At 49.7% G+C, this 27,994-nt stretch overlaps 1 protein-coding gene across 1 annotated transcript in view; it reads right to left on the minus strand.

Moving 5' to 3' along the window:
• GRIN1 (glutamate ionotropic receptor NMDA type subunit 1) overlaps positions 1 to 23,956 on the minus strand; it is an 85,414-nt gene extending 61,458 nt beyond the window's left edge. Inside the window, exon 1 of the mRNA XM_084821471.1 lies at positions 23,708 to 23,956. Within this exon, the coding sequence (XP_084677597.1) occupies positions 23,708 to 23,956 (249 nt within the window). The remainder of the gene's footprint in view (positions 1 to 23,707) is intronic.
• Between the last annotated feature and the right edge of the window lie 4,038 nt (positions 23,957 to 27,994).

The following is a 27,994-nucleotide window of genomic DNA, read 5'->3' on the forward strand; positions in this document are numbered from 1 at the left end:
CGTCTTGAATGCCTCCAGTGTGGGAGAGCCCACTGCCTCCCCAGGTAATCGTTGGGAAACAAAATTCAAAGGGATCTTGATAGACTGGAGCGCTGGGCTGAAAAAGAGTGAAATTTAATAGGGATAAATGCCAAGTTCTGCACCTAGGAAAAATAAACCAAAGGCACACTTACAAGATGGGGGATACGTGGCTCAACAACACTACAAGCGAGAAGGATCTTGGAATTGTTGTCGATCACAAGCTGAATATGATCCAACAATGGGATGTGGCTGCAAAAAAGGCAAATGCTCTTTTGGGCTGCATTAACTATAGCTTCCAAATCCTGTATAGTACTAGTTTCCCTCTACTAGTTTTGGGCACCACACTTAAGAAGGATGCAGACAAACTGGAGAGGGTTCAGAGGAGGGCAATGAAAATGATCAGGGGACTGGAAACAAAGCCCTATGAGGAGAGACGAAAAGAACTGGGCGTGTTAGGCTTGAGAAAGGAAGACTGAGGGGAGACAGGATAGTACTCTTCAAGGACTTGAAAGGTTGTCCCAGAGAGGAAGGCCAAGATCTCTTCTCAATCATCCTGGAATGCAGGACACAGAATAATGGGCTTAAGTGACAGGAAGCCAGATTCTGGCTGAACATCAGGAAAAACCTCCTGACTGTTAGAGTAACACGACAATGGGACCACTTCCCTAGGGAGGCGGTGGGCTCTCCCACACTGGAGGCATTCAAGATGAGGCTGGACAGCCACTTGTCAGGGATGCTCTGACTTGGATTCCTGCATTGAGCAGTGGGTTGGACTCGATGGTCTTATAGGCCCCTTCCAACACTACTATTCTATGATTCTATGTCAGAAGGTGAGATCTGGGATTCGTCCCCAGTGGATCCACCCATTCTGCCACCTTGCCATTACCAACTGGAAGGCTCTGGCACAGGTTGTGATCAGCATCTGCAATTGCTGGGTTCAATCTATTTGGTCGCCTTCTCTAACAGAGGTCATGCCCCTAGTTTTTATGAGCAAATCAGTTCTAGGAACAGGTCTAGATCACCATTCTGTGGGTGGGATAGATGTTCAGTTTGGGACTTGTGCTACAGGAGACCCCAGGACTGGGTTGAGGACCATGATGATGCTTATGGTACATGTTACTGTGCTTGCCACCCTGATCCTCCTTACTGGGGAGAAAGGTGGCACTGACGACAGCCATTGGCTATGGTGTTGAGACCTCTGGAGCAAGAAGACTCCCGTTGTGCCCCAAATCTGGTCGTGCCGTCTGTTCGACCGCAGCCACAGGCAGCGCAGTTGCAGACTGTCCAGCCCGCTCTACTGCAGCCACAAGTTGCACAGTTCCAGAGGACTGTGCCTGCCACCCAGCCACCGATTGTGCTGCAGCCGCTTTCACAAACTAATGCTGGGGTCATGTCCTCATTCTCACCCAAGGAGAGAGAGGCGGCTCCACATCAGCTTCTACCAGAGTAATCTCCACTTTCTGGTATGGAAGGTCATCAATCTGACGCCATGCCTGAGTCTTCTTGCCCTTTCTCCACCTCCTCGCCTGATGCTGTTATTGGGTCGAATGATACCATCTCTCCATCAGAGGACGCGAGACAATTTTCTAGGCAGGTTCTGAAAATGGTGCAGGTCTTGGGTCTACAGACCCAGCAAGTAGCCACCATGGTGCCAGGATTCAGTTTTTGACATGGTGAATGCAGAACCTTTCAGACCCACAGCTGCTCCTCTCCTCCCTGCACTAGAGGAGACCATTAAACAATCTTGGAAAGCCCCTCCACTATACCACCAACATCCAAGCGCTTGGAGGGGATGTTGTTGTTGTTCAGTCGTTCAGTCGTGTCCGACTCTTCGTGACCCCATGGACCATAGTATGCCAGGCCTTCCTGTCCTTTGGAGGGGATGAATCATGTGCAAAAGGCTAATGCCGATTACCTATTCAGCCACCCGGCCCCATGCTCAATGGTTGTTTAGGCAACACAAGGCAAGACTCATAGGGCACATTTCTCCCCAACTGACAAAGAAGGCAGATGCCTTATATTCCTCTGCAGCAATGGGTCTGAACATCTCAAATGATCAGGCAGCGATGTCTGTGTACCAGCTATTACTATGGGACAAAGTTGGCCATCTCCAAGACCATCTTCCAGATTACAAGAAAAAGTTAGGTTGCCTCTTCCAAACTGAGGCTATGAAGCTGTCGAGATAGCAAATAAATACATCACATCACCAAGTTGACAGCAACTCAAGGTTGATTCCATTGCCCTGCATCGGCATGCCTGGTTGAGGTTGGCCGGCCTCCCACAAGAGACAAGGGTGGATGGACAAGGGTTGTTTAACACAAAAACTGACAATGCATTAGACTCAGTCCAAAGGGCCTGTACCACAGTGCATCGTATGGGTTTATATCCCAACAGCCATGCAGACAATGGCACTGGTTCCAAGGTTCCACTGCCAGATATCAACTCCAACAACTGGGGCCATTGCAGCAGCACGATTCTCAACCTGTGGCATCGGGAAAGGTTTTTTTTTACATCGAAACTGCACAGCTATTGCGGCAAATCCAACAACAGGAATAGGTAGTGTCTTTGACTTGGACCCACTTTCATTTCATCTCCTGGCCCATCCTCCCATTTTTGGAGATCTTCTGTCCATCTATTATTGGACATGGTGTTCCATCACATTGGATTCCTGGGTGCTTTCTATCCTATGGAGGGGCTGAGTTGGATACACTCTCTCTGCTTGGTACTATCATAGAATCATAAAATTACAGAATCATAGAATGAAAGTAATGGCTCCATCACTTGTCCTCCACCAAGAGGTTGATACTGTCCTTGGGAAGGAAGCCATCATGCCCATCCCATGTTCGCATCTCTGAGATGGGTTCTACTCCAGGTACTTCACAGTACCGAAGAAGGACAGAGGGCTCTGGCCAATCCTGGACCGCTGAGAACTAAACCTGTACATTTCACCCAGGCAGTTCCACATGGTTTCTCTGGCATCCATCCTCCCGCTCTTTCCTCGAGGAGATTGGTTTGCCTCTATCGACCTCAAGGATGCATATTTTCACATCGCCATAGTGGAGTTGCACCAACTTTATCTCCGATTTGTGATCAGTTCCCATATTTATTTATTTATTTATTTATTTATTTATTTATTCCATTTATAGCCCGCCTTTTTTCCTCTTGCAAGGAACCCAAGCCGGCTTACATTATCCTCCTCCTCTCCGTTTTATCCTCACAACAACAACCCTGTGAGGTAGGTTGGGCTGAGAGTCTGTGACTGGCCCAAAGTCACCCAGTGAGCTTCCATGGCCGAGTGAGGACTAGAACCCAGATTTCCTGGCTCCCAGTCCAGCACTCTGGCTGCAACCTTTCGGCCTAGCCACCGCCCCAAGAGTATTCACCAAATGCATGGCAGTGGTCTGTTATCACTTTGGCTTGCAAGCTGTTGAGATGTACCCGTACGCCGACGATCGGCTGTTGGGCGGGCCACAGCATGGGCCTTCCTCCTCCAATGGACGGGGGGATTTTTCTATCTTTTCCCTCCATTCCCTCTAATTATGAAAGTGCTTGCAAAGATTGGGACAGATGGTACCACATGCATTCTCGTAACTTTGTGGTGGCCTCACCAGCCCTGGTTTGCCCTGCTGCTCATGATGGCACAGAGTTGATGCCATCGTCTCCCATCGCATCCATCCCCTCTTACCAGGAAGAATGGCCGAATCCAGCTTCCAGACTTAGCGACTCTCCACCTGATGGCATGGAAGATTAGGTTATGGAGACTGAGTTGGTCCAGGTATAGATACAGAGGATCTTCAACGATGCTCATAAGCATTCCTGTGCAAGGAAATGGACAGCTTTCTCCTCTTTTGCTCAAGCTCAAGGTTTTCACCCAGTTTGGTGTTCTTTGCATCAAATCCTCCAGTTTCTGCTGTCCCTTTTAAAAATGGGACTCAAACTGTCATCTTTGAGAGTTTATCTGTCTGCTGTCTCTGCTTTTCACCCTCCTATTCAGAGCTTTTCAGTCTCATCCAAAAGTGAAGAGAGTCTGAAAGGGATCAGGATCCTAGCGCCACCAGTCTGCTCTACTGTACCGAGCCGGAGCCTTTTGGTGGTGCTGAAGGCACTTTCATCTAAGCCCTTCAAGCCACTGGCAACTACAGACATGTGCCTTCTCTCTTGGAAGGTGGCATTTTTGGTGGCCGTTACATCAGCATGTTGCGCCAGTGAACTCTGTGTACTCTGAGTAGACCAGCCTTATCTCACCTTTCACCGGGATGAAGTTGTGCTCAGGTCTGATTCTGCTTTCCTGCTGGAAGTTGTGTCGGTCTTTCATTTAAATCAGGACATTGTTTTGCCTGCTTTCTTTACTTCTCCATCTACGCCTCTGGAATCAACCCTGCACACACTCGATGCCTTTTATAAGTTGAGGACTGGGCAGTTCAGACTTTCGCCTTGACTTTTTGTCTGCTACGGTAGCAAGCAGAAAGGCCAGCTGCTCTCGACTCAGCGCTTTGCTTCCTGGGTTGTCAAGACTATCAAGTTATCGTGTGAGCTGGCTGGACTCAAACTGTCTGCCCCAGTCCGAGTGCTCTCTACTCGTGCGGTAGCAACGCTGGCTGCATTCGCCGGGGGGTTGCCATCCCTGAACTGTGCCGTGCTGCGACCTGGTTGACACTGTCTGCCTTTGCGAGACGTCGCAGACTGGATGCTCGGGCTAGAGCTGGCTGTGCTCTTGGCTGTGCCATCCTGTCCTTCGTGTTGTAATAGGACACCGACCCACCTCCTTGTAAGTCAGCTTGCTGCTCGCCCGTCTGTGTGCTGCACAGAGACCATGAAGAAGAAAGATGGGTTGTTGCCTGTAACTGTAGTTCTCTGAGTGGTCATCTGTGCATTCACACCACCCACTCCCCGTCCCGTCTTCGGTGTCATACTTGAGTTTGATACTGGGTACTGAAGGTCTCTCACTTCCAAGGCTACAATGTTGATCTCAAGGAACTGAGGGAATGTCAAGATTGGGCTCAAGCTCTCTGGTTTGGTTTCAGACTCTGATTCAGATTCAGAGGCAGCGCTAGAAGAAACCTAGCCAAGACAGGGTGCAGGAGAGGAAATTCCACAAGGCTATCCAGGAGTCAGGGATGAATCTTCTCAGTGGCTTATCGAACAGGAGGCCCAAGTTTAGAGACCATCACCCCCTGCCCTGGGAACTAGCCTATTTCAGTGCGGGAGGGAGCACTGGAAGTAACAGACTCCAGAGTTCAGCCCAGGGTTAAGCGGGTGGAGGTGAGAGGAGGTGGGAAGCAGTCCGCCAGATTGGCTGCCCATCAGAAGTTGGGTCAGGAGGGCCCTTCCCGAAGGAGGAGCCCAGTGCAAACCTGGGAACAGCAGGAAACTGCCCATTTGAGTTGACAGGCAGCTGCCTTGCTTTGTTTCGCTAATTAGGCGTAATGCTACGGGTGTGAAGAGGTGTTATTGACTGAATAAAGGTTTTGTGGATTGCACAGGGAGTCTCTGTTGCCTCACTACTCAGCAGGAGGGCTTAACAATCCCTGACAGGGAATGAGCAGGACCCGCTAGGGACATGTGCACTGGGAAAGTGCGGGAAAGGTTCTCGCCACATCTCCACTGCTCTAGAAGTTTCCCAAGCTGAGGCTCTGAGCAGGCACAGAGATCATATGTGTGAATCCACAGATGACCACTCAAGGAACTACAGTTATGGGTAGCAACCTGTCTTTTCTTCTTCTTAGCAGGTAGATCCTGTTTCACAGGCTCATCTCGCATGCAACACTTTTGCAGGTTCTAAGCTGTTCAGTGAGGTTTGGCATCCTGTTCTTGTGGAGACGAGGACAAAAAAAAAGAGCCACTGTCTATTCTCTTTGAGAAATCATGGAGAACAGGGGAAGTGCCAGATGACTGGAGGAGGGCTAATGTTGTCCCTGTCTTCAAAAAGGGTTAAAAGGAGGAACCTGGGAACTACAGACCAGTCAGTCTGACATCAATCCCTGGGAACATTCTGGAGCAGATGATAAAGGAATCCATCTGGAAGCACCTGGACAACAATGCCGTGATTACTCGAAGCCAACATGGATTTGTCAAGAACAAGTCCTGCCAGGGGACTGGAAACAAAGCCCTATGAAGAGAGACTGAAAAAACTGGGCATGTTTAGCTTTGAGAACAGAAGACTGAGGGGAGATAGGATAGCACTCTTCAAGTACTTGAAAGGTTGTCACAGAGAGGAAGGCCAGGATCTCTTCTTGATCATCCCAGAGTGCAGGACGCGGAATCATGGGCTCAAGTGACAGGAAGCCAGATTTCGGCTGAACATCAGGAAAAACTTCTTGACTGTTAGAGCGATACGACAATGGAACCCATTCCCTGGGGAGGTGGTGGGCTCTCCCACACGGGAGGCATTCAAGACGAGGCTGGACAGCCATTTGTCAGGGATGCTCTGACTTGGATTCCTGCATTGAACAGGGGGTTGGACTCGATGGCCTTTAGGCCCCTTCCAACCCTACTATTCTATGATTCTATGATTGAAAAGCTCTGCCAATTTCCAAGAAAGAGGATTGAAAACAGAAACCCTGGCAGCCTTTCAGATCCTTCTCCTTCAGTCAGAAGCCACAGTCAACTGGAAACTACAGACCCAAATGGTTCTGACCCAAGGGCTTTGGCAGGGGTTCTATCATGGTTTTATCCAGTTCCAGTTCTTCGTTCTCCTTCAACAAGGCGGTGAAGTCTCAAACGCCTTCGTGGCCCCACCTCCTGTTCCTCCTCCATTTCACAGCACCGTGAGTGCATACCGTCTCGGATGCCTGGGTTTGGGAGTTGGCAGCACTAGAATTCAGCAGGAGGCCATGGGACACCTACATGCCCTCTACCAGAACCCACAGTCCAGTGAAGCACCAGGCCATGCTGAAGGCCATCCAGCACTTGGTAGGCATTGGGGCCATGGAGCCAGCCTCTGTGGCTCAGAAGCACTCCAGGGTCTATTGCGTGCTTCACTTAGTGCCAAAGGAATGGCACCAGAGCCCATTTGGATCAGAAGTGGCTTAACAAGTTCCTTCTTCAAAAGCACCTCAGGATGGATATGCTTTGTTGCATTGTTGTATCCAGCACAGAAAAGGACTTCCTAGCTCAATGGACTTGTCCAAGGCCTATCTCCATATACTGATCAGGGCCAGTCACCAGAGATTCCTGTGTTTTGCATAAGGCAGATGTTATTTCCAGTGCCACTCGGATGGACATCAGCCCTGGAGGTGTTTACCAAAGTCCTGGTGGCTCTGGTGGCCCATCTGAGATTACAGAGCATTGCTTTTTGTCCTGTGTATGGAGCAGGGGAGGGAGGATGCTCAGGCTAAACCAGAGTGCTTAGAAGCCCACAAGTTTGTGGTGAATGCAAACAAAAGCTTGCTGATACTGGCACAGATGCTGGAGCACCCGGGGTGGTGCTGCATACACAGGGATTTCATGTGCCTGACATCAGAGAAGCAAGAAAAGATCCTGCAGGCAGTTCATTTTGTGGAGGAGGCAGCACAGGCAGATCCTGTGATTTTGGCTGCCCTATCAGGCCTCATGGTTCCCCATCAGGCTCTGGCGGCACAGTCACATCTCCACACCAGGGAGCTTCAGGAACGGCTGCTTCCCTTCCCGGAAGAAATTGCCATCAAGGCACACAGGTGGATCTCCTGTCCCCAAGCTTTGAAAACATTGTGGGCCTGGTGGCTCACCATGGGGAGATGGTCTCACCGAGCCAGTCTAATGACGCCAGGCAGGACAATCAACACCACAGACGCCAGCCTTTTGGTTGGGTGCCCCCTGGGAGACCCGACAGCACAGCAGCGGGGCTCTGAGCAGAGCAGGAGAGGCAGCAGAGTATCAGCCTGTTAGAAGTGAGGGCCCTTGAACTGTCCCTGGGAGTTTTCAGGAATCAGTTAAATCACCACCACGTGCTCATTTGAGCTGACAACATGTCTGCAATAGTGTACTTAAACAAGCAAGGCACAACATCACAAAAATCACACAGGGAAGTGGTTGAGATTCTTTTGTGGGCTGAGTGCCATATCAGCAATTCACCTGGCAGGGACAGCCAACACCACTGCAGATTGGCTGAGTCACTGGGCAGTCTAAGAAGCAGAATGGGGCCGGCTGGAACCGATGTCGCTCTGGCAGCTTCCCACAGGTTCTCCCGTGGGAGTTCTCAAACAGCTTTTCAAAAGGTTGAAAAACCTTTTCATCTCCCCCCTGGAATTAAAGGGGGGGCAAGGCAGCATCTGGACATCTTGGAGAAAGGTCCCCCCTCGAGATAGTGGGGGTGCTGGATTCCAGGATTATCTCCCCAGAGCTTTACCAATGCAAAAAGCTGTGATGAGAACTCCTATTTCACAGGAGAAAACAGGGCTGACGTGTTCCATAATAATATATGCTTCAAGAAATATCAACAACTGCTGTGGGATGATTTAAGAAATCTGAGAACATCTGAGGACCTGTAAGATCTGTTTGAGAGAAACATGAATGCACCGAGGAGAAGAAAGGGGATGGCTTCACCGCCAACTCCCCCCATACCTCCTGTGTCAAGAGTTTCGAAAACAGAAGATATAGGGGAATTAGTCACTCTAATAAAGACTTTATCTTCACAATTTATGGAGCAAGCCAAAAGGTTGGATTTAATCCAAAATTCCATCACCGCCTTACAAGGAGCCGTCTATTTAATTAATGCGTCATGGCAAAAAATGGAGATGAGAATTAACGAGCTAGAAGACCAAGTAGCAGGGAATGAAACTTCGACACAAATTTGTTTTAAAAATACCTCTGACAGAATTTCTCAACTGGAGGCCTTCATGAGAAGATCCAATGTACGTATTATTGGGATTAAAAATCTGTCTAATGATGTAAAATTGCCTGTTTTTGTGGATAAACGTTTGCATGAGATATTCCCTATCCCATCTGATTATTTACTTGATACTGAGCAGGCATTTCATGTGCCAAATGCAAAAGGGACTGACTATACCATCAGAGTCCAATTTGAAAAAGTCTCCACAAAGAATTATATCCTGCGTTCGGCAAGAGAGAGTGGAAGCCTTTCCTGGAAACAAGATAAAGTTATGTTATTTCTAGATTACATCAAAGAGGTGGCAAATAAAAGAAGGCAATTTATCAAAGCAAAAAATATGGCAAAACAAATGAACTTACAATATTACTTAAAATATCCTGCCACACTTTGTATCGTGTCTGAAGGTCAGATGAAGAAGTTTCTAAATCATGAAATGGCGGAGGCATGGCTGAACCTAAAAATGTGTGAGATTCCTGTTACAACCCCATGAACTGGAATCTTTAAACAAGCTTTGTTAACTGTTTGTGTTTAGTCTACATGATCCAGGCTAGGTCAGAAGATACATGATTATATATGTATCTTATATATATTATAAGATTATATTAGTTTCTTTCCTCTTTTGTTTTTTCTTGCTTTTCTTTATATTTTTTGTTTCAAAATAGATATGGTATGATGTATTTAAATTAATTGTTTGAGGGTACAATGTGTACTTATATATCTGGTATAAAATAAAAAACATATTATTGACTGTTGAAGGTTTATTTTAAGTTTTATTATCATTATATAACACTATATTCCTTTTAAAATAGTAGTAGTAGTAGTAGTAGTAATAATCTAGGCTACTGGGAATGAACTGTAGACCTGTTTCTTGGATATAAGATTGATGATATGATATAGAAATGTAAGGTTGTTTATTAAACTTTAAGATTGTTAAGGTTATAGATATAGTTTGTAAAATAGAATGGCATCGGAGGCTGGGGGGTATGGGATTTTAAATTTAATTCTTTAAGGGGGATGGAGAGGGAGGGGGGAAGGGGAAAGAATCTTCTTCCTTTTTCTTCACCTCCTTTCCTCCTCTCTTTGCCTTCCCCCCCCTTTTTTTTCTTTCTTTCTTTTTCCTTCTCTTTTTTGTTATTATGGTGTCCTAATCAGAATATTGTATTGTTGGGAAATTCTAGTATTGATCAGGTTGTGAGTTTGTAACACACACTTCCACACCAGTGGGACTCTGCTTTTAACCTCTACTGAGTAGAGGAGCAGGCACAGGCTAGTCTAGAACAATCACAAAGCTAGACACAAAAAGGGAAAAGAGGCTATGGAAGGACAGGACTCTCCAGTGGTGGTGACCTGCAAGGTGTGTGCAATGTTTGTTTTCTTGCCTGAGAACAACATGGCCTGCAGCTGCAACAAGTGCAAGTTGATCACGCTGCTGGAGGAAAAAGTAAGTGGACTGGAGCGGCGACTGTCGACCCTCCGGGGAATAAGAGAACACGAAGAGTTCTTGGACAGAATGAGGGAACTACAGCAGCAAAGGGCAGACCAGAAGCTTGAAGAGCAACAGCAAGATGAGACAGTGGGAAATGCTGAGGTGAAGAAAAATGGAATAGAGGATACTCCTTGGAAAACGGTGACAGTTAGGAGAAGGAGAACTAGACGCCACTCTGCACCAGTGGAAGCAGTGGAGCTGTGGAACCGATTCCAGGTACTTGCGGATGAGACTGGAGGACAGCCTGCAGAGGAAGAATCACAGGGGAACCTGCATGAGAGTGAGTAAGAGGCTAAAGGTCAGTCAAACAGAGGCGATGAAACCCAGGCCTACAAGAAGAAGAAGAGAAGAGTGGTAATAGTGGGAGACTCCTTGCTGCGTGGGATCGAGACCCAAGTATGTCGTGAAGACCCATGGACTTGCCAGGTATGTTGTCTCCCGGGAGGACAGATTAGAGACGTGACTGAAAGGTTGCCTGCACTCATAAAGCCCACTGACAGGTATCCCTTTCTTCTCATCCATGTGGGAACAAATGGTACCGCCAAGCGGAGCTATGAAGAGATCACGTCAGACTTTGAAGCTTTGGGAAAGAAACTCCAGAACGTTGGGGCCCAGATAGTTTTCTCATCCATCCTTCCAGTAGTTAGAAGAGAGATAGAAAGGGAACAAAAAATACTCCGGGTGAATGACTGGCTATGAAGGTGGTGCCAACGAGAGAGATTTGGATTCTGGGACCACGGCCTATACTTCCTGGAAGATGGGCTGTTGGCTAGGGATGGGTTGCACCTCACAAAGGCTGGGAAGAATGTGTTTGGCCACAGCATGAAGAACTTCATCAGCAGGACTTTAAACTGAATCCTACAGGGAAGGGAGATGTAATGTTGGGGGTAACAATGGACGTAGGCGCATGCACTGCAATGGAGAGAACAGCTCTGATAGCGCCCAATAATAGTCTTCAGACACATGTAGGAAGAAAGCCAGACTATGAAGCACATGGTCTTCGATGTCTATATACTAATGCCCAGAGTATGGGAAACAAACAGAACGAACTTGAACTCTTAATACAGGAGGGAAATTATGACTTGATAGGTATAACTGAGACTTGGTGGAATGACTCTCATGACTGGAATACAGCAGTTGAAGGATATAACTTGTTCAAAAAGAACAGGAGGAACAGAAAGGGAGGTGGGGTTGCACTGTATGTGAAAAATACATATCTCTGCACAGAAATACAGGAGGAGGAGCTTGGTAGCCCCATCGAGAGCATCTGGGTTGAAATAAAAGGAACCTGGTGGTCGGAGTCTACTACCAGCCACCTAATCAAGGAGAAGACAAGGATGAAACTTTTGAAAAGCAAATAGCCAATGTTTTAAGGAAGCATGATGTAGTAGTAATGGGGGACTTCAATTTCCCCGATATTTGTTGGGAGACAAATTCTGCAAAACATGGCCCCTCCAGGAAATTCCTGACTTGTGTGGCGGATAACTTCCTCCTACAGAAAGTAGAGGAAGGAACTAGAGGATCGGCTATCCTTGACTTGATCCTAACCAACAGAGATGACTTAGTGGATAAAGTAGCAGTTACAGGAACTCTAGGGGAAAGCGACCATGTTGTACTTGAGTTCTTGGTTCTAAGGGAAGCAAAAGCCGAGTGTAGTCAAACGCGTACCCTGGATTTTAGGAAAGCTGATTTTCATAAACTCAGAAAGATGATCAGGGGACTGGAAACAAAGCCCTATGAAGAGAGACTGAAAGAACTGGGCATGTTTAGCCTTGAGAAGAGAAGACTGAGGGGAGATATGATAGCACTCTTCAAGTACTTGAAAGGTTGGCCCAGAGAGGAAGGCCAGGATCTCTTCTTGATCATCCCAGAGCCCAGGACACGGAATCATGGGCTCAAGTTACAGGAAGCCAGATTCCGGCTGAACATCAGGAAAAACTTCCTGAGTGTCAGAGCAATACAACAATGGAACCAATTACCTGGGGAGGTGGTGGGCTCTCCCACGCTGGAGGCGTTCAAGACGAGGCTGGACAGCCATCTGTCAGGGATGCTCTGACTTGGATTCCTGCATTGAGCAGGGGTTGGACTCGATGGCCTTGTAGGCCCCTTCCAACCCTACTATTCTATGATTCTATGTTTGGTATTGTATATTTCATTTATAAAGATAAAATAAATAAAAATATATTTTAAAAAATGAGAAGCAGAATGGGCACTTCACCCCCGATTTTTCCATCAGATTGCCTGATGCTTCGAATTTCCAACAGTGGATCTCTTTGCCACAAATGATAATGCTCAACTCCCAGTGCTCATCACCTTTGTCCAGCAGCGAGTGACAGCAATGCTGTTCTTGACAAATTGGCCTCCTGTATGTGTTTCTGCCCCTTCCCCCCATTCCCAGAGTTCTCCATAGAATCATAGAATCATAGAATAGTAGGGTTGGAAGGGGCCTAAAGGCCATCGAGTCCAATCCCCTGCTCAATGCAGGAACCCAAAGTCAGAGCATCCCTGACAGATGACAGTCCAGCCTCGTCTTGAACGCCTCCAGTGTGGGAGAGCCCACCACCGCCCTAGGGAATTGGTTCCATTGTCGTATTGCTCTAACAGTCAGGAAGTTTTTCCTGATGTTCGCTGGAATCTGGCTTCCTGTCACTTGAGCCCATGATTCCGTGTCCTGCACTCTGGGATGATGGAGAAGAGATCCTGGCCTTTCTCTCAGTGACAATCTTTCAAGAGCGCTATCCTATTTCCCCTAAGTCTTCTCTTCTCCAGGCTAAACATGCCCAGTTCTTTCTGTCTCTCTTCACAGGGCTTTGTGTCCAGTCCCCTGTTCATCTTTGTTGCCCTCCTCTGAACCCTCTCCAGTTTGTCTGCATCCTTCTTAAAATGTGGTGCCCAGAATTGGACACAGTACTCCAGATGAGGCCTAACCAGTGCTGAGTAGAGGGGAATTAGTACTTCCTGGGATTTGGAAGCTATGCCTCTATGAATGCAGCCCAAAAGAGCATTTGCCTTTTTTGCAGCCACATCCCATTGTTGGCTCATATTCAGCTTGTGATTGACAACAATTCCAAGATCCTTCTCACTTGTAGTGTTGTTGAGCCATGTATCCCCCTTCTTGTAACTGTGTATTTGGTTTCTTTTTCCTAGGTGCAGAACTTGGCATTTATCCCTATTCAATGTCATTCTGTTATTTTCTACCCAGTGCTCCAGCCTATCAAGATCACTTTGAATTCTGTTTCTGTCTTCCAAAGTATTAGCTATCCCACCCAATTTTGTGTCATCTGCAAATCTGATCAGCATTCCCTGCACCTCCTCCTCCAAGTCATTCATAAAAATGTGGAAGAGCACTGGGTCCAGGACTGAGCCCTGCAGTACCGCGCTCGTTACCTCTCCCCAGTTTGAGAAGGTCCCATTGATAAGCACTCTTTGAGTCCGATTCTGTAGCCAACTGTGGATCCACCAGATCATTGTTTCATCTAGCCCACTTTGAGCTAGTTTGCTCATCAGGATATCATGGGGCACTTTGTCGAAAGCTTCGCTGAAGTCGAGGTATATGATGTCCACAGCATTCCCACAGTCCACAAGGGAGGTTACCTGTTCAAGGAATGAGATCAGATTCATCTAGCAGGATTTGTTCTTGACAAATCCATGTTGGCTTTGAGTCATCACTGCATTGTTTTCAAGGTGCTTCCAGATGGATTGCTTTATCATCTGCTCCAGAATTTTCCCAGGGATTGATGTCAGACTGACTGGTCTGTAGTTTCCAGGTTCCTTCTTTTTGCCCTTTTTGAAGATAGGGACAATGTTAGCCCTCCTCCAGTCATCTGGCACTTCCCCCGTCCTCCATGATTTCTCAAAGAGAATAGACAGTGTTTCTGAGAGTTCTTCTGCCAGTTCCTTTATGACTCTAGGATGCAGTTCATCTGGCCCTGGAGATTTGAACTCATTCAAAGGAATTAGGTGTTCCTTGACCATATGCCTATCGATCTCAAGCTGCACTCCTGCCCCTTCAGCTTGTACTTCGCCTTTGCCAGGGGGGTCATAGACCCTCTTTTGTGAGAAGACTGAGCCAAAGTGAGCACCTCTGCCTTTTCTTGGTCATCTGTTATCGCTTTGCCATCCTTACCATTTTTTTCCTCTGTCTTTTACTATGGATGTAGCTGAAGAAAGCCTTTTTGTTGCTTTGAGCATCCCTCACTAACCTCAGCTCGTTCTCAGCTTTAACCTTCCTGACACCATCCCTGCAATTCTGTGCTACCTGCCTGTACTTCTTCCTTTGTTGCTTGGCCTTCTTTCCACTTCCTATATGTGTCCTTTTTTGTTTTCACTTCATCTCTAAGCTTTTTGTGAAGCCACACTGGCTTCTTCTGTTGTCTTCCACCTTTTCTTCTTGTTGGAATTGTTTGTAACTGTGCCTTGAGAATTTCCTTTTTTAAAAGCTCCCACCCATCTTGGACTCCTTTTCTCATTAGAGTTGCTTGCCGTGGGACCTTACTGATCATTGTTATGAGTTTATTAAAATCAGCTTTCCTAAAATCCTGGGTACGCATTTGACTACACTCGGCTTTTGCTTCCTTTAGAACCAAGAACTCAAGTATAACATGGTCACTTTCCCCCAGAGTTCCTGTAACTGCTACTTTATCCACTAAGTCATCTCTGATGGTTAGGATCAAGTCAAGGATAGCCAATCCTCTAGTTCCTTCCTCTACTTTCTGTAGGGGGAAGTTATCCTCCACACAAGTCCTGGAGGGGCCATGTTTTGCAGAATTTGTCTCCCAACAAGTACCAGGGAAATTGAAGTTGGGCCTTAAGAAACATTGCTAATAACAAGGCAGCAGGAGATGACAGTATCCCAGCTGAACTGTTTAAAATCTTGCAAGATGATGCTGTCAAGGTGATGCATGCCATATGCCAGCAAATTTGGAAAACACAAGAATGGCCAACAGATTGGAAAAGATCAACTTGTATCCCCATACCAAAAAAGGGAAGCACCAAAGAATGTTCAAACTATCGAACAGTGGCACTTCTTTCACATGCCAGTAAGGTAATGCTCAAGATCTTGCAAGGTAGACTCCAGCAATTCATGGAACGAGAATTGCCAGATCTACAAACTGGGTTTCGAAAAGGCAGAGGAACTAGAGACCAAATTGCCAATATCCGCTGGATAATGGAGAAAGCCAGGGAGTTTCAGAAAAACATCTATTTCTGTTTTATTGACTATTCTAAAGCCTTTGACTGTGTGGATCATCACAAATTGTGGCAAGTTCTTGGTGGTATGGGGATACCAAGTCATCTTGTCTGCCTCCTGAGGAATCTGTATAATGTTCAAGTAGCAACGGTAAGAACAGACCACGGATCAACGGACTGGTTTAAGATTGGGAAAGGAGTACGGCAGGGTTGTATACTCTCACCCTACCTATTCAACCTGTACGCAGAACACATCATGCGACATGCTGGGCTTGATGAAGCCAAGGCTGGAGTTAAAATCGCTGGAAGAAACATTAACAGTCTCAGATATGCAGATGATACCGCTTTGATGGCTGAAAGTGGGGAGGAGCTGAGGAACCTCATGACAAAGGTGAAAGAAGAAAGTGCAAAAGCTGGGTTGCAGTTAAACCTCAAAAAAACCAAGATTATGGCAACCAGCCTGATTGATAAGTGGCAAAAAGAGGGAGAAAACGTGGAGGCAGTGACACACTTTGTATTTCTAGGTGCAAAGATTACTGCAGACGCTGACTGCAGCCAGGAAATCAGAAGACGTTTACTTCTTGGGAGGAGAGCAATGACAAATCTGGATAAAAGAGTTAAGAGCAGAGACATCACACTGACAACAAAGGTCTGCATAGTTAAAGCAATGGTATTCCCCGTAGTAACCTATGGCTGCGAGAGCTGGACCATAAGGAAGGCTGAGCAAAGGAAGATAGATGCTTTTGAACTGTGGTGCTGCAGGAAAATTCTGAGAGTGCCTTGGACTGCAAGAAGATCCAAACCAGTCCATACTCCAGAAAATAAAGCCAGACTACTCACTTGAGGGAATGATATTAAAGGCAAAACTGAAGTACTTTGGCCACATCATGAGAAGACAGGATACCCTGGAGAAGATGCTGATGCTAGGGAAAGTGGAAGGCAAAAGGAAGAGGGGCCGACCAAGGGCAAGATGGATGGATGATATTCTGGAGGTGACGGACTCGACCTTGGGGGAGCTGGGGGTGGCGACGGCCGACACGAAGCTCTGGCGTGGGCTGGTCCATGAAGTCATGAAGAGTCAGAAGCAACTGACCGAATAAACAACAAATTACTACTACATCATGCTTCCTTGAAACATTGGCTATTTGCTTTTCAAAAGTTTCATCCTCGTCTTCTGCTTGATTGGGTGGCCGGTAGTAGAGACTCAAGCAGGTCAGGAGTCTGGCAGTGGGCTGGAAATCATCCTAGGAACTCCTCATTGGCCCAGGAGGCTGTGGATCCAAGACCTTCTCAAACTGTCAAGTTAGAGATGCTGGCAGCTTCCTTGCTGCAGGGATCTGTTGTCCCAAGGGCCTCTAGTTCATCCATGACCAGATCTCTTCTGGCTGAGAGTCTGGGGGTTGTAATAAATGGGGTATTCCATGAAAGTGCAAAAACTTATTTCCTCTTTCAGGGACTCTCCCAGTATAGTATATAGTAACACCTGGAGGGCTTACATGTTGTGGTGTGAAAGTGCTGGGAGGATTCTGAGGGACTTTGAGTTTCTTCAGGCTCAATAAGGGGCTCAGCACAAGTACTCTTGAAGCATCAGGAGGCAGCACTGAACAGTGTGTTGGGCTGCAGGGAAAGGGTTCTGTCGTTACTCATCCCTATGTTAAGAGACTTCTCAGGGGTGCAGACTTGCTGAACCCATCTACAATTCATAGGTTTTCCTGGGCACCGCACTTTAAGAAGGATGCAGACAAGCTGGAGAGGGTTCCGAGGAGGGCAACAAAGATGATCAGGGGACTGGAAACAAAGCCCTACGAGGAAAGACAGAAAGAACTGGGCATGTTTAGCCTGGAGAAGAGAAGCCTGAGGGGGAGATAGGATAGCGCTCTTCAAGTACTTGAAAGGTTGTCACAGAGAGGAAGGCCAGGATCTCTTCTCGATCATCCCAGAGTGCAGACACAGAATAATGGGCTCAAGTGTCAGGAAGCCAGATTCCGTCTGAACATCAGGAGAAACTTCCTGACTGTTAGAGAAATATGACAATGGAACCCATTCCCTGGGGAGGTGGTGGGCTCTCCCACACTGGAGGCCTTCAAGACGAGGCTGGACAGCCATCTGTCAGGGATGCTCTGACTTGGATTCCTGCGTCGAGCAGGGGGTTGGACTCGATGTTCTTATAGGCCCCTTCCAACCCTACTATTCTATGATTCTATGATTCATGTGCAAAGTTTATTCCATGTTCCATACATCTTAAGAAATAATGCTGTTTTTGCCCAAAGCTGGTGCATCCCTAGGAAAAGGCCAGGCATGTTAAACATTTGGTAGTCTCTCACATTCTATTTGGACCAAACAGCTTCAGTTTGGAAGACTGAGGTATTGTTTGTTTCCTGTTGGGAAACATCCCTGGGAAAACGGTGTCGGCCTCTGCCTTCTCTAGGTGGTGAAGGGATGCATCAGTTTGACTCACCAGTCTCTGGGGAGGACAACTCCTGTAGCAGTCATGGCACATTCCCTCAGGGGAACACAACTACAGTGGCTCTTCAGGATAATGCATTGATGGAGGAGATTTGTGGGGCAGCCATGTGTGCCTTCAGAGAGACCTTTTTCTCCCTCTCTCATAATACTAGAACTCAACGGGGTCCTCCCATGAAGCTGATGGGTGGGAGATTCAGGACAGATCACAGGAAGGGCTTCTTCACACAGTGCAGAGTTCAATGATGGAATTTGCTTCCAAAAATCATAGTGATGGCCCCACTTTGGATGGCTTCAATAGGGCACTGGGCAAATTCATGGAGGGGGAGAAGGCTCTCCATGGCTACTAGTCCCAATGGCTCTATGCCAGTTGTTTGGTGGTTTCCAGGCTTTTACAGTTTCTTCCCCATTCTAAATGGTTGAAATGCCTCTCCTAAGGTGTAATGATTGGCAATAGGAGCTTTAAGCTCAAATGTGCTGATATTTTTTGTGTTTCTGGTATTATTGGCCCCACCCCTTTGCCTTTGGCCCCACCCACCACTGGGATGCCGCCCTCAAGAGCTTCTCAGAAATTGAATTCAGCCTTTGGGCTGAGAAGAGGCCCAACATCCCTGCTGTATTCTATCTATCATCTATTAGTATTATTATTATTATTATTATTATATTTATAGTCTGCCTTTTTTCCTCTAAGGACCCCAGGCAGTGTACACAGTCCTCCTCCCCATTTTATCCTCACAACAACCCTATGAGGTAGGTTAGGCTAAGAATCAATAACTCACCCAAAGCCACCCTGTGAGTTGCATGGCCAAGTGGGGACTAGAACCTGGGTCTCCCTGGCCCTGGGAGTGTATGTGTAGTGCCCTGTGTCACTTCTGCCAGACAAAACCAGAATGGTGCAAAATAAGCATTCTGAAAGTTTGCTCGATTTCTACACAGGTTACAGAATTAAACTATTCTTGGGGCAGAATTTGGATTGCCTGGATGCAGAATTTTACTTAGCTATTTTAAACATGGAGTACACACAGCATTGTACAAAGAGTTCTGGTCTTTCTTGGATGTCTCTTGTCTGTGCTGAGCTGTGTAAATCTTTCCCTTGCATTTGCAGGGTCAACAAAAACTGTCTGCTGAACAGGCAGGCTAGATAATGTGATTTATTTAACCGCACATTTAATACGCAAGTGTAATTTCCCTCCAAGGGCTATTTCAGATGAAAACGTCTGTTGAGATTGTGGGAAAGAGTAGGAGAGGGAGGGAAGAGTCACACATGGTGGCAGTGGGCAGAGGGAGGGGGGATGCAAATATATTGTCTACAATCTCTCTTCCTTCTGTAGGAATCAACACCAGAGGACAGGATAAAAGGCTTCCCCTTTGGTGATTACCCTGTGGAAGAACTTGGCCCAAAGCCAGAGCCAGTGTGGTGTAGGGGTGAAAGCGTTGGACTGGGAGCTGGGAGAACCGGGTTCTAGTCCCCACTCAGTCATGGAAGCTGGGCCAATCACAGACTCTCAGCCCAACCTACCTCACAGGGTTGTTGTTGTGAGGATGAAATGGAGAGGAAGAGGATAATGTAAGCCACCTTGGGTTCCTTGCAAGAGGAAAAAAGGTGGGATATAAATGCAATAACAAACAAACAAACAAACAAACGTTAGCCCCACCCTGGCCCTGTTTAGATCCACGGGGCTTAAGTGGGTCACAGCTAATGTTCCATCGGTTCTTAAGTGTGACCTACCTTGTTTGCATTGGGACCATAATGCTGAATGAGCAAAAGTCAGCACTTTTCTTTATCTGCATGACTTATACAGGCCCCAATCAAGGATTTTTTGGCTGGAGAAAAGAGATGAGTCTCTATTTGGCAGAATGCACAAATCAGGTTTGGAAGCACCCATGAACATAGGAAGCTGCTTTACTCTGGCTGGCAGCAGGGTCTCAGAGAGGAGGAGGGAAGGGGAGGGCTTCCCCAGCTCCTCCTAGCTGAAAGAGTTTTTTAAAGTGGGGATGCCATTGCCACCCATTCCTGCCACTGAGTGATGGATGCTCCTGAGGAACACATGCAGCTGCCTTTAGCTGATTCAAGTCATTGGTCCATCTAGACCAGTACTGGCAAATTCTCCAATTTTTCAAAGCCCTTTGCTGTCCTTGCTAACCAAGATCCTTTTAACTGGAAACATCATGGATTGAACCTGAAGTCCTGTTCCATGTGGGAGTCCATCGTCTGCTCTAGGCAGGGACTTAGGCAAGAGCTTGATGTGAGGCAGCCCATGAGGGAAGGCCAAGGCAGAGCAGATTCAGGGCCATGGCCAGCACTGCAGGCCCAGCCAGGGGCTTTGGGTCCAGTTTCAGGACAGGGAGGGGGCGTGCTCCTGCAGCGAGAGCACCGACCAGTTACCCCAGGGCTGACCTGGGGTGACTGACAGGCTTTCTATTCACAGCCAGGCCTGGAAACTCTTTCTGGAAGCTCCAACCCCCCAGTGCTGTATCTGGTTGCTAAAGGGCCAGTGCACTTTTCTGTAGGCTTAGATTGCTTAAACATTCTGAAATTAGATATGGTTCTTACCATTCCTAAGCTGAGTCTTTCCCAGCTAAATAGAATCTCAATAGTGTTTCCTTCAGATCAGATTTCCCTAAGCTCCACCCTACAAACAGGAGCAGGTTCTAGGAATTTCCCTAAACTTCCTTACAAACAGGAACAGATACTGCGCACCAGTCTTCCTGTATCTCCAGTTCTCCCTGCTTCTTCTGGCTTCTAGGATGAATTAGATTTTTCAGGGACTACTTGCTGAAGTTCCCTCCGGTCAGACATAAAATAAGAACCTAAAATATATACTTTACAACTTGGTTTGCTCATAAAACTATCATGTTTCATAGATTAAATTTCAAAGTATAGTTTATTCAGACAATAATTACAAATTTACTAAGTTTATTTTTAAAAGTTTTTAAATATAATTTTATGAGCAAATCAAATTATACATAATATAACTTTAGTAACAGGAATGGTGCTATATGTTCCTAAAGCAGCCCACCCCAACCTGGTGCCCTCCGGATGTTTTGGACTACAGTGCCCAGCATTCCTAACCATTGGCCATGCTACCTGAGGCTGATGGGAGCTGAAGTCCAAAATACCTGGAGGGCACCAGGTTGGGTGCGGCTGCCTTAAAGCAACAAAGTGACTTTAGATCTGTAAATAAGCATTACTTATTTTTCCATTTCCCCAGTTTTTCCCCCACCCCCCCCTTTCCTTTCCTTTCCTTTCCTTTCCTTTCCTTTCCTTTCCTTTCCTTTCCTTTCCTTTCCTTTCCTTTCCTTTCCTTTCCTTTCCCTTCATGGCTTCAGAATGCCCGGGAATGCGCCCTCTCTCCTGGCACCCCTATCATTCGCCCGCGAACAGCCTCGCCCAGCGCCCCTCCTCGAATCCCACGACTGCTACGCCGGCAGTGGCTGTTTGTTTTGGACTTTCTGCCCGGTGAAGGGACGTGGGAGAAAGGCGTCAGGGGCCCTGAGTTGGGAAGAGCGCACTGTGGCGGGGTACAGCGCAGAATGGGGCGGCGGCGGCGCGCGCGGGGGGGTAGTTTTTAAAAGGGGGGCGCTTGCGGCGAAGGCACTCCCCGCTTCAGCTCCGAGGCTGACGCTTCTCCCGCCGGGCGTGGCTTCTCCAGGGGGTCTCGAAGCCTTGCGGTGGCTCGAGCCGCCCCCGCCTGCCCGTTTCTTGGGCGACAGCCGGTGTGCGCTGATGTGGAACGGGGAAGGCTGCAATGCGGTTCCAGGCCAACGGCAAGGGCGGGGGGAGATGAGGAAGAGCGGGGGGCCTTGGGGAGAGAGGGGCATCAGGGTGGAGCCGGAGCAGTGCGCGCGCGCGGGGGGGGGGTGATTTGGCTAAAATTCGGAAGGAGGAACCGGGTGGGGCTGCAGATCCCCTGAACCCAAGCGCTGCCTCCCCCTGCAAGCTCTGCCCCCTCCTCCGCCCTACATTTGTGGGCTGCTGCGGCCGTGAACACCAACTCTGCATACACTCGGAGGCTTTTTCTGTGCAGTGTACAGTCTGGGGCTCAGTCCTGGCATGGGAAACAGGTTCGGGGGCTCAAATTAAGCCTTGCGGAAGAAGACCCACGGGAGGCCCTCTCTGAAGAAGGAGAAGAAAAACTCCCTTTGGCCTTCACCGGCCGTCTGTCCCGAGGGGCTCTGGGGCCGGAGTCCCGGGAGCCTCTGCAGGCGCAAGGGGGCGGGGGAACAACCCATTTTCATACGAGCTAGAGAAGAGGAGGGCGAAATTACACCCTTGCTCAAAAATGTCGGCGTTTTTCATCGAGATCCCGCCAGCACGTACATTGAGGGCACCCTGCATTTCTTTGATTTTAAACCAGCGCCAAGTTTCTAGACCTTATCCTGGTAGAAGCAAAACCTGCTAACCTTTGAACATGCGCAGCAGGGAGAAGGGGCTTTGCTGCCCCGCATTCTCCCTTCTCTCGCTTCCCCGTCGCCTTTGTGAATGACCCCCCGCGCGTGCGCGTGCGCGTGGCCTGGAGACGTGTGCGTGTGTCAGCCGGTGGCACTCCGGCATGTGCGCGCTTGAGGGTGCAAGGATGCCCGCCCGGGCGCGGACACGCCTGGGACTGGCTGGCGAGCGTGATCGCAGCTGGAGACTCGCTCCGGCAGAGCGGCTTTCGAGCCGGGCCCTTGGCGCCAGGATTTCGCGGGGGCACGAGTGGGATCGACCCGCGGGACCCGGGCGATGCGGCATGCGGCGCGCGCGCGCAAAGCCGAGATGGCGCCCAGAGGCCTCCCGCGCCCCCCGCCGTGCGGCACGCGCGCGCTTCGCCGGCACAAAGGCGCCCGGTGGCCGCCTGCAGCGCCTTTCCCCCACGCACGTCGCGAGCCAGGGCGACCGCGGCCCCGCCTGCAGCGCCCTGACGGCTCCCCACCTCTGCCCCTCCTAAGCATGCGTGGGGGGGCGAGAAAGCTCCCCGTTGGCTGCGAGGAGGGAAAGGGGGCCAACGCGTGCTCCGCACAGCAGCGCGGCGGATGAGCGTCGCCGGCCGTGGTCCCCAGGTCCAGCCGCAGGGCGCAAAAGCCGTCCACGCGCGCGCAGGCAGCAGACGAGGCCCGGGCCAACAGACGCGCGTGTCACCGTGGCGGGCGACCCTTCCGCCCCAACTCAGGGCGCTTTGTTGGGCTTTACCCGGCCAGTCTGTCGACGGACAATCGGGTGGGGGGAGGATCTGTGGGAGCGGGCTGTGCACGGCGGGCCCGGGGGGAGAGGGCGGCGGGTGCGCGGACGAGCGAATTGCGGGAGGGTGGGGAAAGGGCCGGGGGCGCGGCGCGCGCGCGCGGGCGGGCCGGGGGGAGAGCTGTGCGTGATTTCACGGCACTCTGGGGAGGGGGTTTTGGCTGGCAGTGGCCCCGCGAGAAACGCTGGACTGGGGGGCACGGGGAGGTGGACAGAGGCCGCAGCCCCGTGGAGCAAAGGCCCTCCCAAGGAGGGACAACCGGGCCCGCGCGAGGCCAGCGGGAGGGGACTCAGGTGCACGGAGGCGGCGGGACGGGCGGGCTGCCTCGGGAGCGGGAGGCTCGGGGTGCCCGCGCCCGCGGAGAGCTGTCCTGGGGACGGGGAGGCCGAGACGGACGAGCGCGGGGGAGGCGCGGGGGAGGCGCGGGGGCCGGGGCCGCGGCAGCCCGCCCGGGCGAGGCGGCTGCCCGGCTGCGGGCGGGCGGCATCGGGGCGCGCGCGACGCCGGGCCGACGCGTACCTGGCTGGAGATGAGGTCCTCGCAGACGGACAGGGCCATCTGGATGGCGTTGGGCTTGTGCGTGACGGAGGTGGCGTTGAGCTGGATCCTCCAGGCGCCGTGGCGCTTGTTGGCCTGGCCGACGGCCTCGCGGAAGACCTGCTCGTGCCGCTTGGTGCTCAGCACGGCGCCGATGTTGACGATCTTGGGCTCGCAGCCGGCGCGGGCGAACGAGGAGGACACCAGCGCGGCCAGCAGCAGCAGCCGCATGGCGCGGGCGGGCGGGCGGCGACGCGGCCGTCCCGCCGCCCTCCTCCGGCATGGCCCGCCGCCCGGCCGCGGCGCTGTCCCCGGTGCTGAAGCGCCCGCCGCCGCCGGCAGCCCCTGCAAGGCGGGCGGGAGACGGGCGAGCCGCGCGCGCCGCCGGCCAGCAGCCCAGCCCGCCTGCCAATGCGGCGGCGGCAGCGGCGTCGCGGCGGCGTCGCCTGGCGCGGGGGCGGCGGAGCGGGGGGTGAGGGGCTCTGGGCGGGCGGCGAGCGAGCGAGCGAGCGAGGGAGGGAGGGAGCGAGCGGCGGCGGAAAGCCAGCCCCGGCCAAGCCTGCTAGCTCCGGAGAGAGAAATCGCCCCGAGAGCTCTCCCCCGCGTCTCCAGCCAGGGGCTTCAGGGATGCCCTCCCTCCCCCGCGCCAGGCACACGCCTCGGATACAGGGGAAGGGGAAGGGGGTGGGGCAAAGCCGGGGAAAGGCACGAGGTCACCTTTCTGGGTGGCCACGGCTGGGGGAAACCAGCCCCCACCCAACTACCCTCCCTCCCCAGGAAGAGAGGATCCAAGCACCCCGCCCCCCGCGCGCTCCCAGATCAGATTTCCCCCGCCCGCCCTCCTCCAAGGATGCTTCCGCAGTTCTCAGCCTTCGCCAGCCAGCCCACCCTGCCTGCAGCGACGCTGGCAGGTGATCCTTTTTTGGTGGGGGGAGGAAAGATGCTGCAGCTAGGTTGGGGGTCCAGCCCATAGGATGAAGGGATCGAGAGGGGAGGAGGAAAGACAAGAAGAGGACGGAGAACGAGACGGGAGATAGGGATGGTGGGTGGGTGGCTGGACCGAGGGGGATCCAGGAAAGCCGAAGAGGATGGCTAGCTGGAGAGAACGGGAGGTGGATGACGGAGCGCAAGACGGGCAGGCGCAGGCTGGACACCGCACCAGGAGGGAACAGAAAGCAGCAGGGGAGGGGGATAAAACAGGCGCGGAGCGAGGTCCCTTCCTGTGGGTCAGTGGACAGAAGGGGGAGCTGCGTTGGGGAGGGCGGGAAAAAGGCAGGGGACGGGCATGGATGGCTTGGTCCGGCCTGCCTGCCGTCTGGGAATTTCTGCATGCCTTGGGTGGCAGGGCTCCCTCCTGCACAAGAAGTGGGGTGACAGCAGCCCTTTTCTTGAAGTCTCCTGCCATCCTCGACAGCAAACAAGTCCCACTGTCAGTCAGTCAGTCATTTATTTGCAAGCCAAAGGCCATTAATAATTAAAATCGATACGACATTACACAAGGTGTAACAGAAATAAAAATATAACAGAAATGTAGTAAACAGAAATAAAAATATAACAGAAATGTAGTAATGAAAAAAGAGAGCTTAATGAATCTGAACCAGAATGCATCTAGGCCTAAAATACACCCCCCAAATCATATTTACCATGACTGCAATGGCAGTGAGGGCTGTAGCACAAGTTTGGAAGCCTCGAAGGCACAATATTTTGGGTCATTGGACTATCTTAATCAGACAGCAGGTAGTCTGTATTTCTTAAGGCACATTCAGGTGGCAACCCAGATATAATGTTCTCAGGGAATTTTGAATGAGGTAATACAAAGGACACACTCACAGATAGTGTATCAGATATTCAGTATCTGGGGATTCACTGTTTGTCATAAGGGATCTGATGATATCTGCCTTCAAATTGTTATTGGCATGGTCTGAAATTGTAAAGCTCTGAAAGCATGTCCAAGTCTGGGAAAGGTCAGATCTACTAAAGCTCTCAAATGGTACCATTTATAAAATCCATAAAAACTTTTAAAAGCTCTGATTGAGGGAAGACACACTTCTGCCTGAGCCAGTGTCACTGGGCTGCCTGGAGGTAATGCCAATATTTTCCAAGGTGAAGAATTTTGAATTGTTTCCAATTTGGCAACATGAAAAACATCCCAGCCACATACTAAAATGCTGTAGAAGACTGGGCAATAGCTTTACTTTGAAAGAGTTTTAACAATCATCTCCTGCCCCCCCCTCCGTATAGTAGAACTTCAAAATGGCACCTACTGTACGTAGGGCTAGAGATCTAACAGCCCCTGCAGCATTCCAGGAGAGTGTCTGCCTAAAACGTACCCCAAGGTGTTTACATTCTTTACATTTCCTATCTGGTGGACACTAACTGACCTTGCTGATGGATACTAGTTGACATTGCTGAGCTCACTTCCCCAAAACTATTTTAGAATAACTTATTCATAAGTTTTCTTCAAGACAATACTCATTAAGCCTTGAGAAAAGTCTTCTTAAGTCCAGGATACTAACACCATGCCATCACTATATAGGAGAACAGAAATCGTACAGGGAGCAGTTGAGGGAGAGAGACATTCTGAGCCAGTTAAATTAGGTGCTAAATTGTTTAGATAAAATTTGAAAAAGAAAAAAAAAGGGCCCCAAATACAACCAGTTTGAAAGGAAAGCAAAGGCTCCTCCTGTGCAAACACCGAGTCATTGCTGACCAGTTTGACCCCCTTGGTTAATTGTAGTCAAAGACCCTGAAATCCTTACTATTTGATGTGGAACTCTTGGAGCAAAAACAACACACATTCCAAATTAGTAAAGATTTGTACTAGCCAAGTTAACCCATAGCCTGCATCCATCTGTGGAATCAAAAGCAGCAGCCAGATCTACAAGGGCCTCATAAAGATGCTTCGTAGGGTGCTCTGTGCTTTTCCTTGCACGATATTGAGGAGGCAAACAGTGGTGGTCAGTGCTTAGCCCTCTTCTAAAGCCGGCTTGTTCAGGAGGAATAATGTTGCCTTCCACCCAGCCTTCAAGTTTATCTAGTAAATATTTCCGTACAACTTAGAGCCTATATCTAAGAGGCTTATTGGCTGGTAATTTCTAGGATCTTGCCTATCATCCTAAGTCCCATTGAACTCAGGAGGACTTTGTCTGGAATGAACACACTGTGGACCAGGCTGCATGGAGCCCTGTCACCAATTAAAGTAATCCCTCACCATTGGCTATGCTGGCTAGGGCTAATGGGTGTTGTAGGCCAAAATGTCTGGAAGGCCACAAATTGCCCACCCCTGCCTAATAAGCAGGGCTGTGCATTACTCTCAAACCTCTGCACCAAGTTGCCCACCACTTGGTCCAGTCTTAACCCATCAGATGACTGATTGATTCTTCATTAAAATCTATGAATTGCCTTCTATCAAAAGACACCCAGAGCAGTGTGTGATAAAATTAAAATGTTGGTTAAAATATGAACATGATAATAAGCCAGAAGCAAGGTGATGTGGGCCTGCCATATGGAGCTGTGCTGGAAAGGATGTCAGAGCATGGACTGGGAACATGGACATGGTCAGACAAGAGGACAGAGGGGAGGGGCGATGGGCACCCCAGTCTCTGAGCCCCCTCCAGGCTGGCCCTGAAGGGAAGGAGGGCATGCAACCACAGCCACGCCAGTGACTGGCAGGCAGTACAAATGCCCTGGCTTGGCCAGGCCTGGTGTCAGTAGCAGGCACATGGCTTTTACTCTTGTATGCTCAACAGAGTGGTGCGTTTCTGCCCACTGTGCCTCAGGCTCTGGGCCTTGTGACTGACCCAAGGGGCCTGGGTTGAAGAGCACCTCCTGCAGGCCACCCACAGCCCTGGCCTGCCCTGACAGGGCACCGCATGTGTGTTGCATGGACTCATTGCCAGTGGTCTTGCACATACTCAGTGGGTTTTGCATAACTAGGTTGTTCTTTGATAGAAGAGTGGGAAATCAAGCTAATGAACAAAAGGCAGAAGTCAACTGAAGAAGCCAATGTGGCTTCACAAAAAGCTTAGGGATGACCTGAAAACAAAAAAGGACACATAGGAATGCAGCTTGAGATCGATAGGCATATGGTCAAGGAACACCTAATTACTTTGAATGAGTTCAGATGTCCAGGGCCAGATGAACTACATCCTACAGTAAGAAAGGAACTGGCAGAAGAACTCTCAGAACCGCTGTCTATTCTCTTTGAGAAATCACGGAGGACGGGGGAAGTGCCAGATGACTGGAGGAGGGCGAATGTTGTCCCCATCT

The sequence above is a fragment of the Heloderma suspectum genome, chromosome 14, assembly GCF_057233095.1.
Source record: "Heloderma suspectum isolate Gila_16-S chromosome 14, 16-S_ref, whole genome shotgun sequence".
Lineage (NCBI taxonomy): Eukaryota > Metazoa > Chordata > Lepidosauria > Squamata > Helodermatidae > Heloderma > Heloderma suspectum.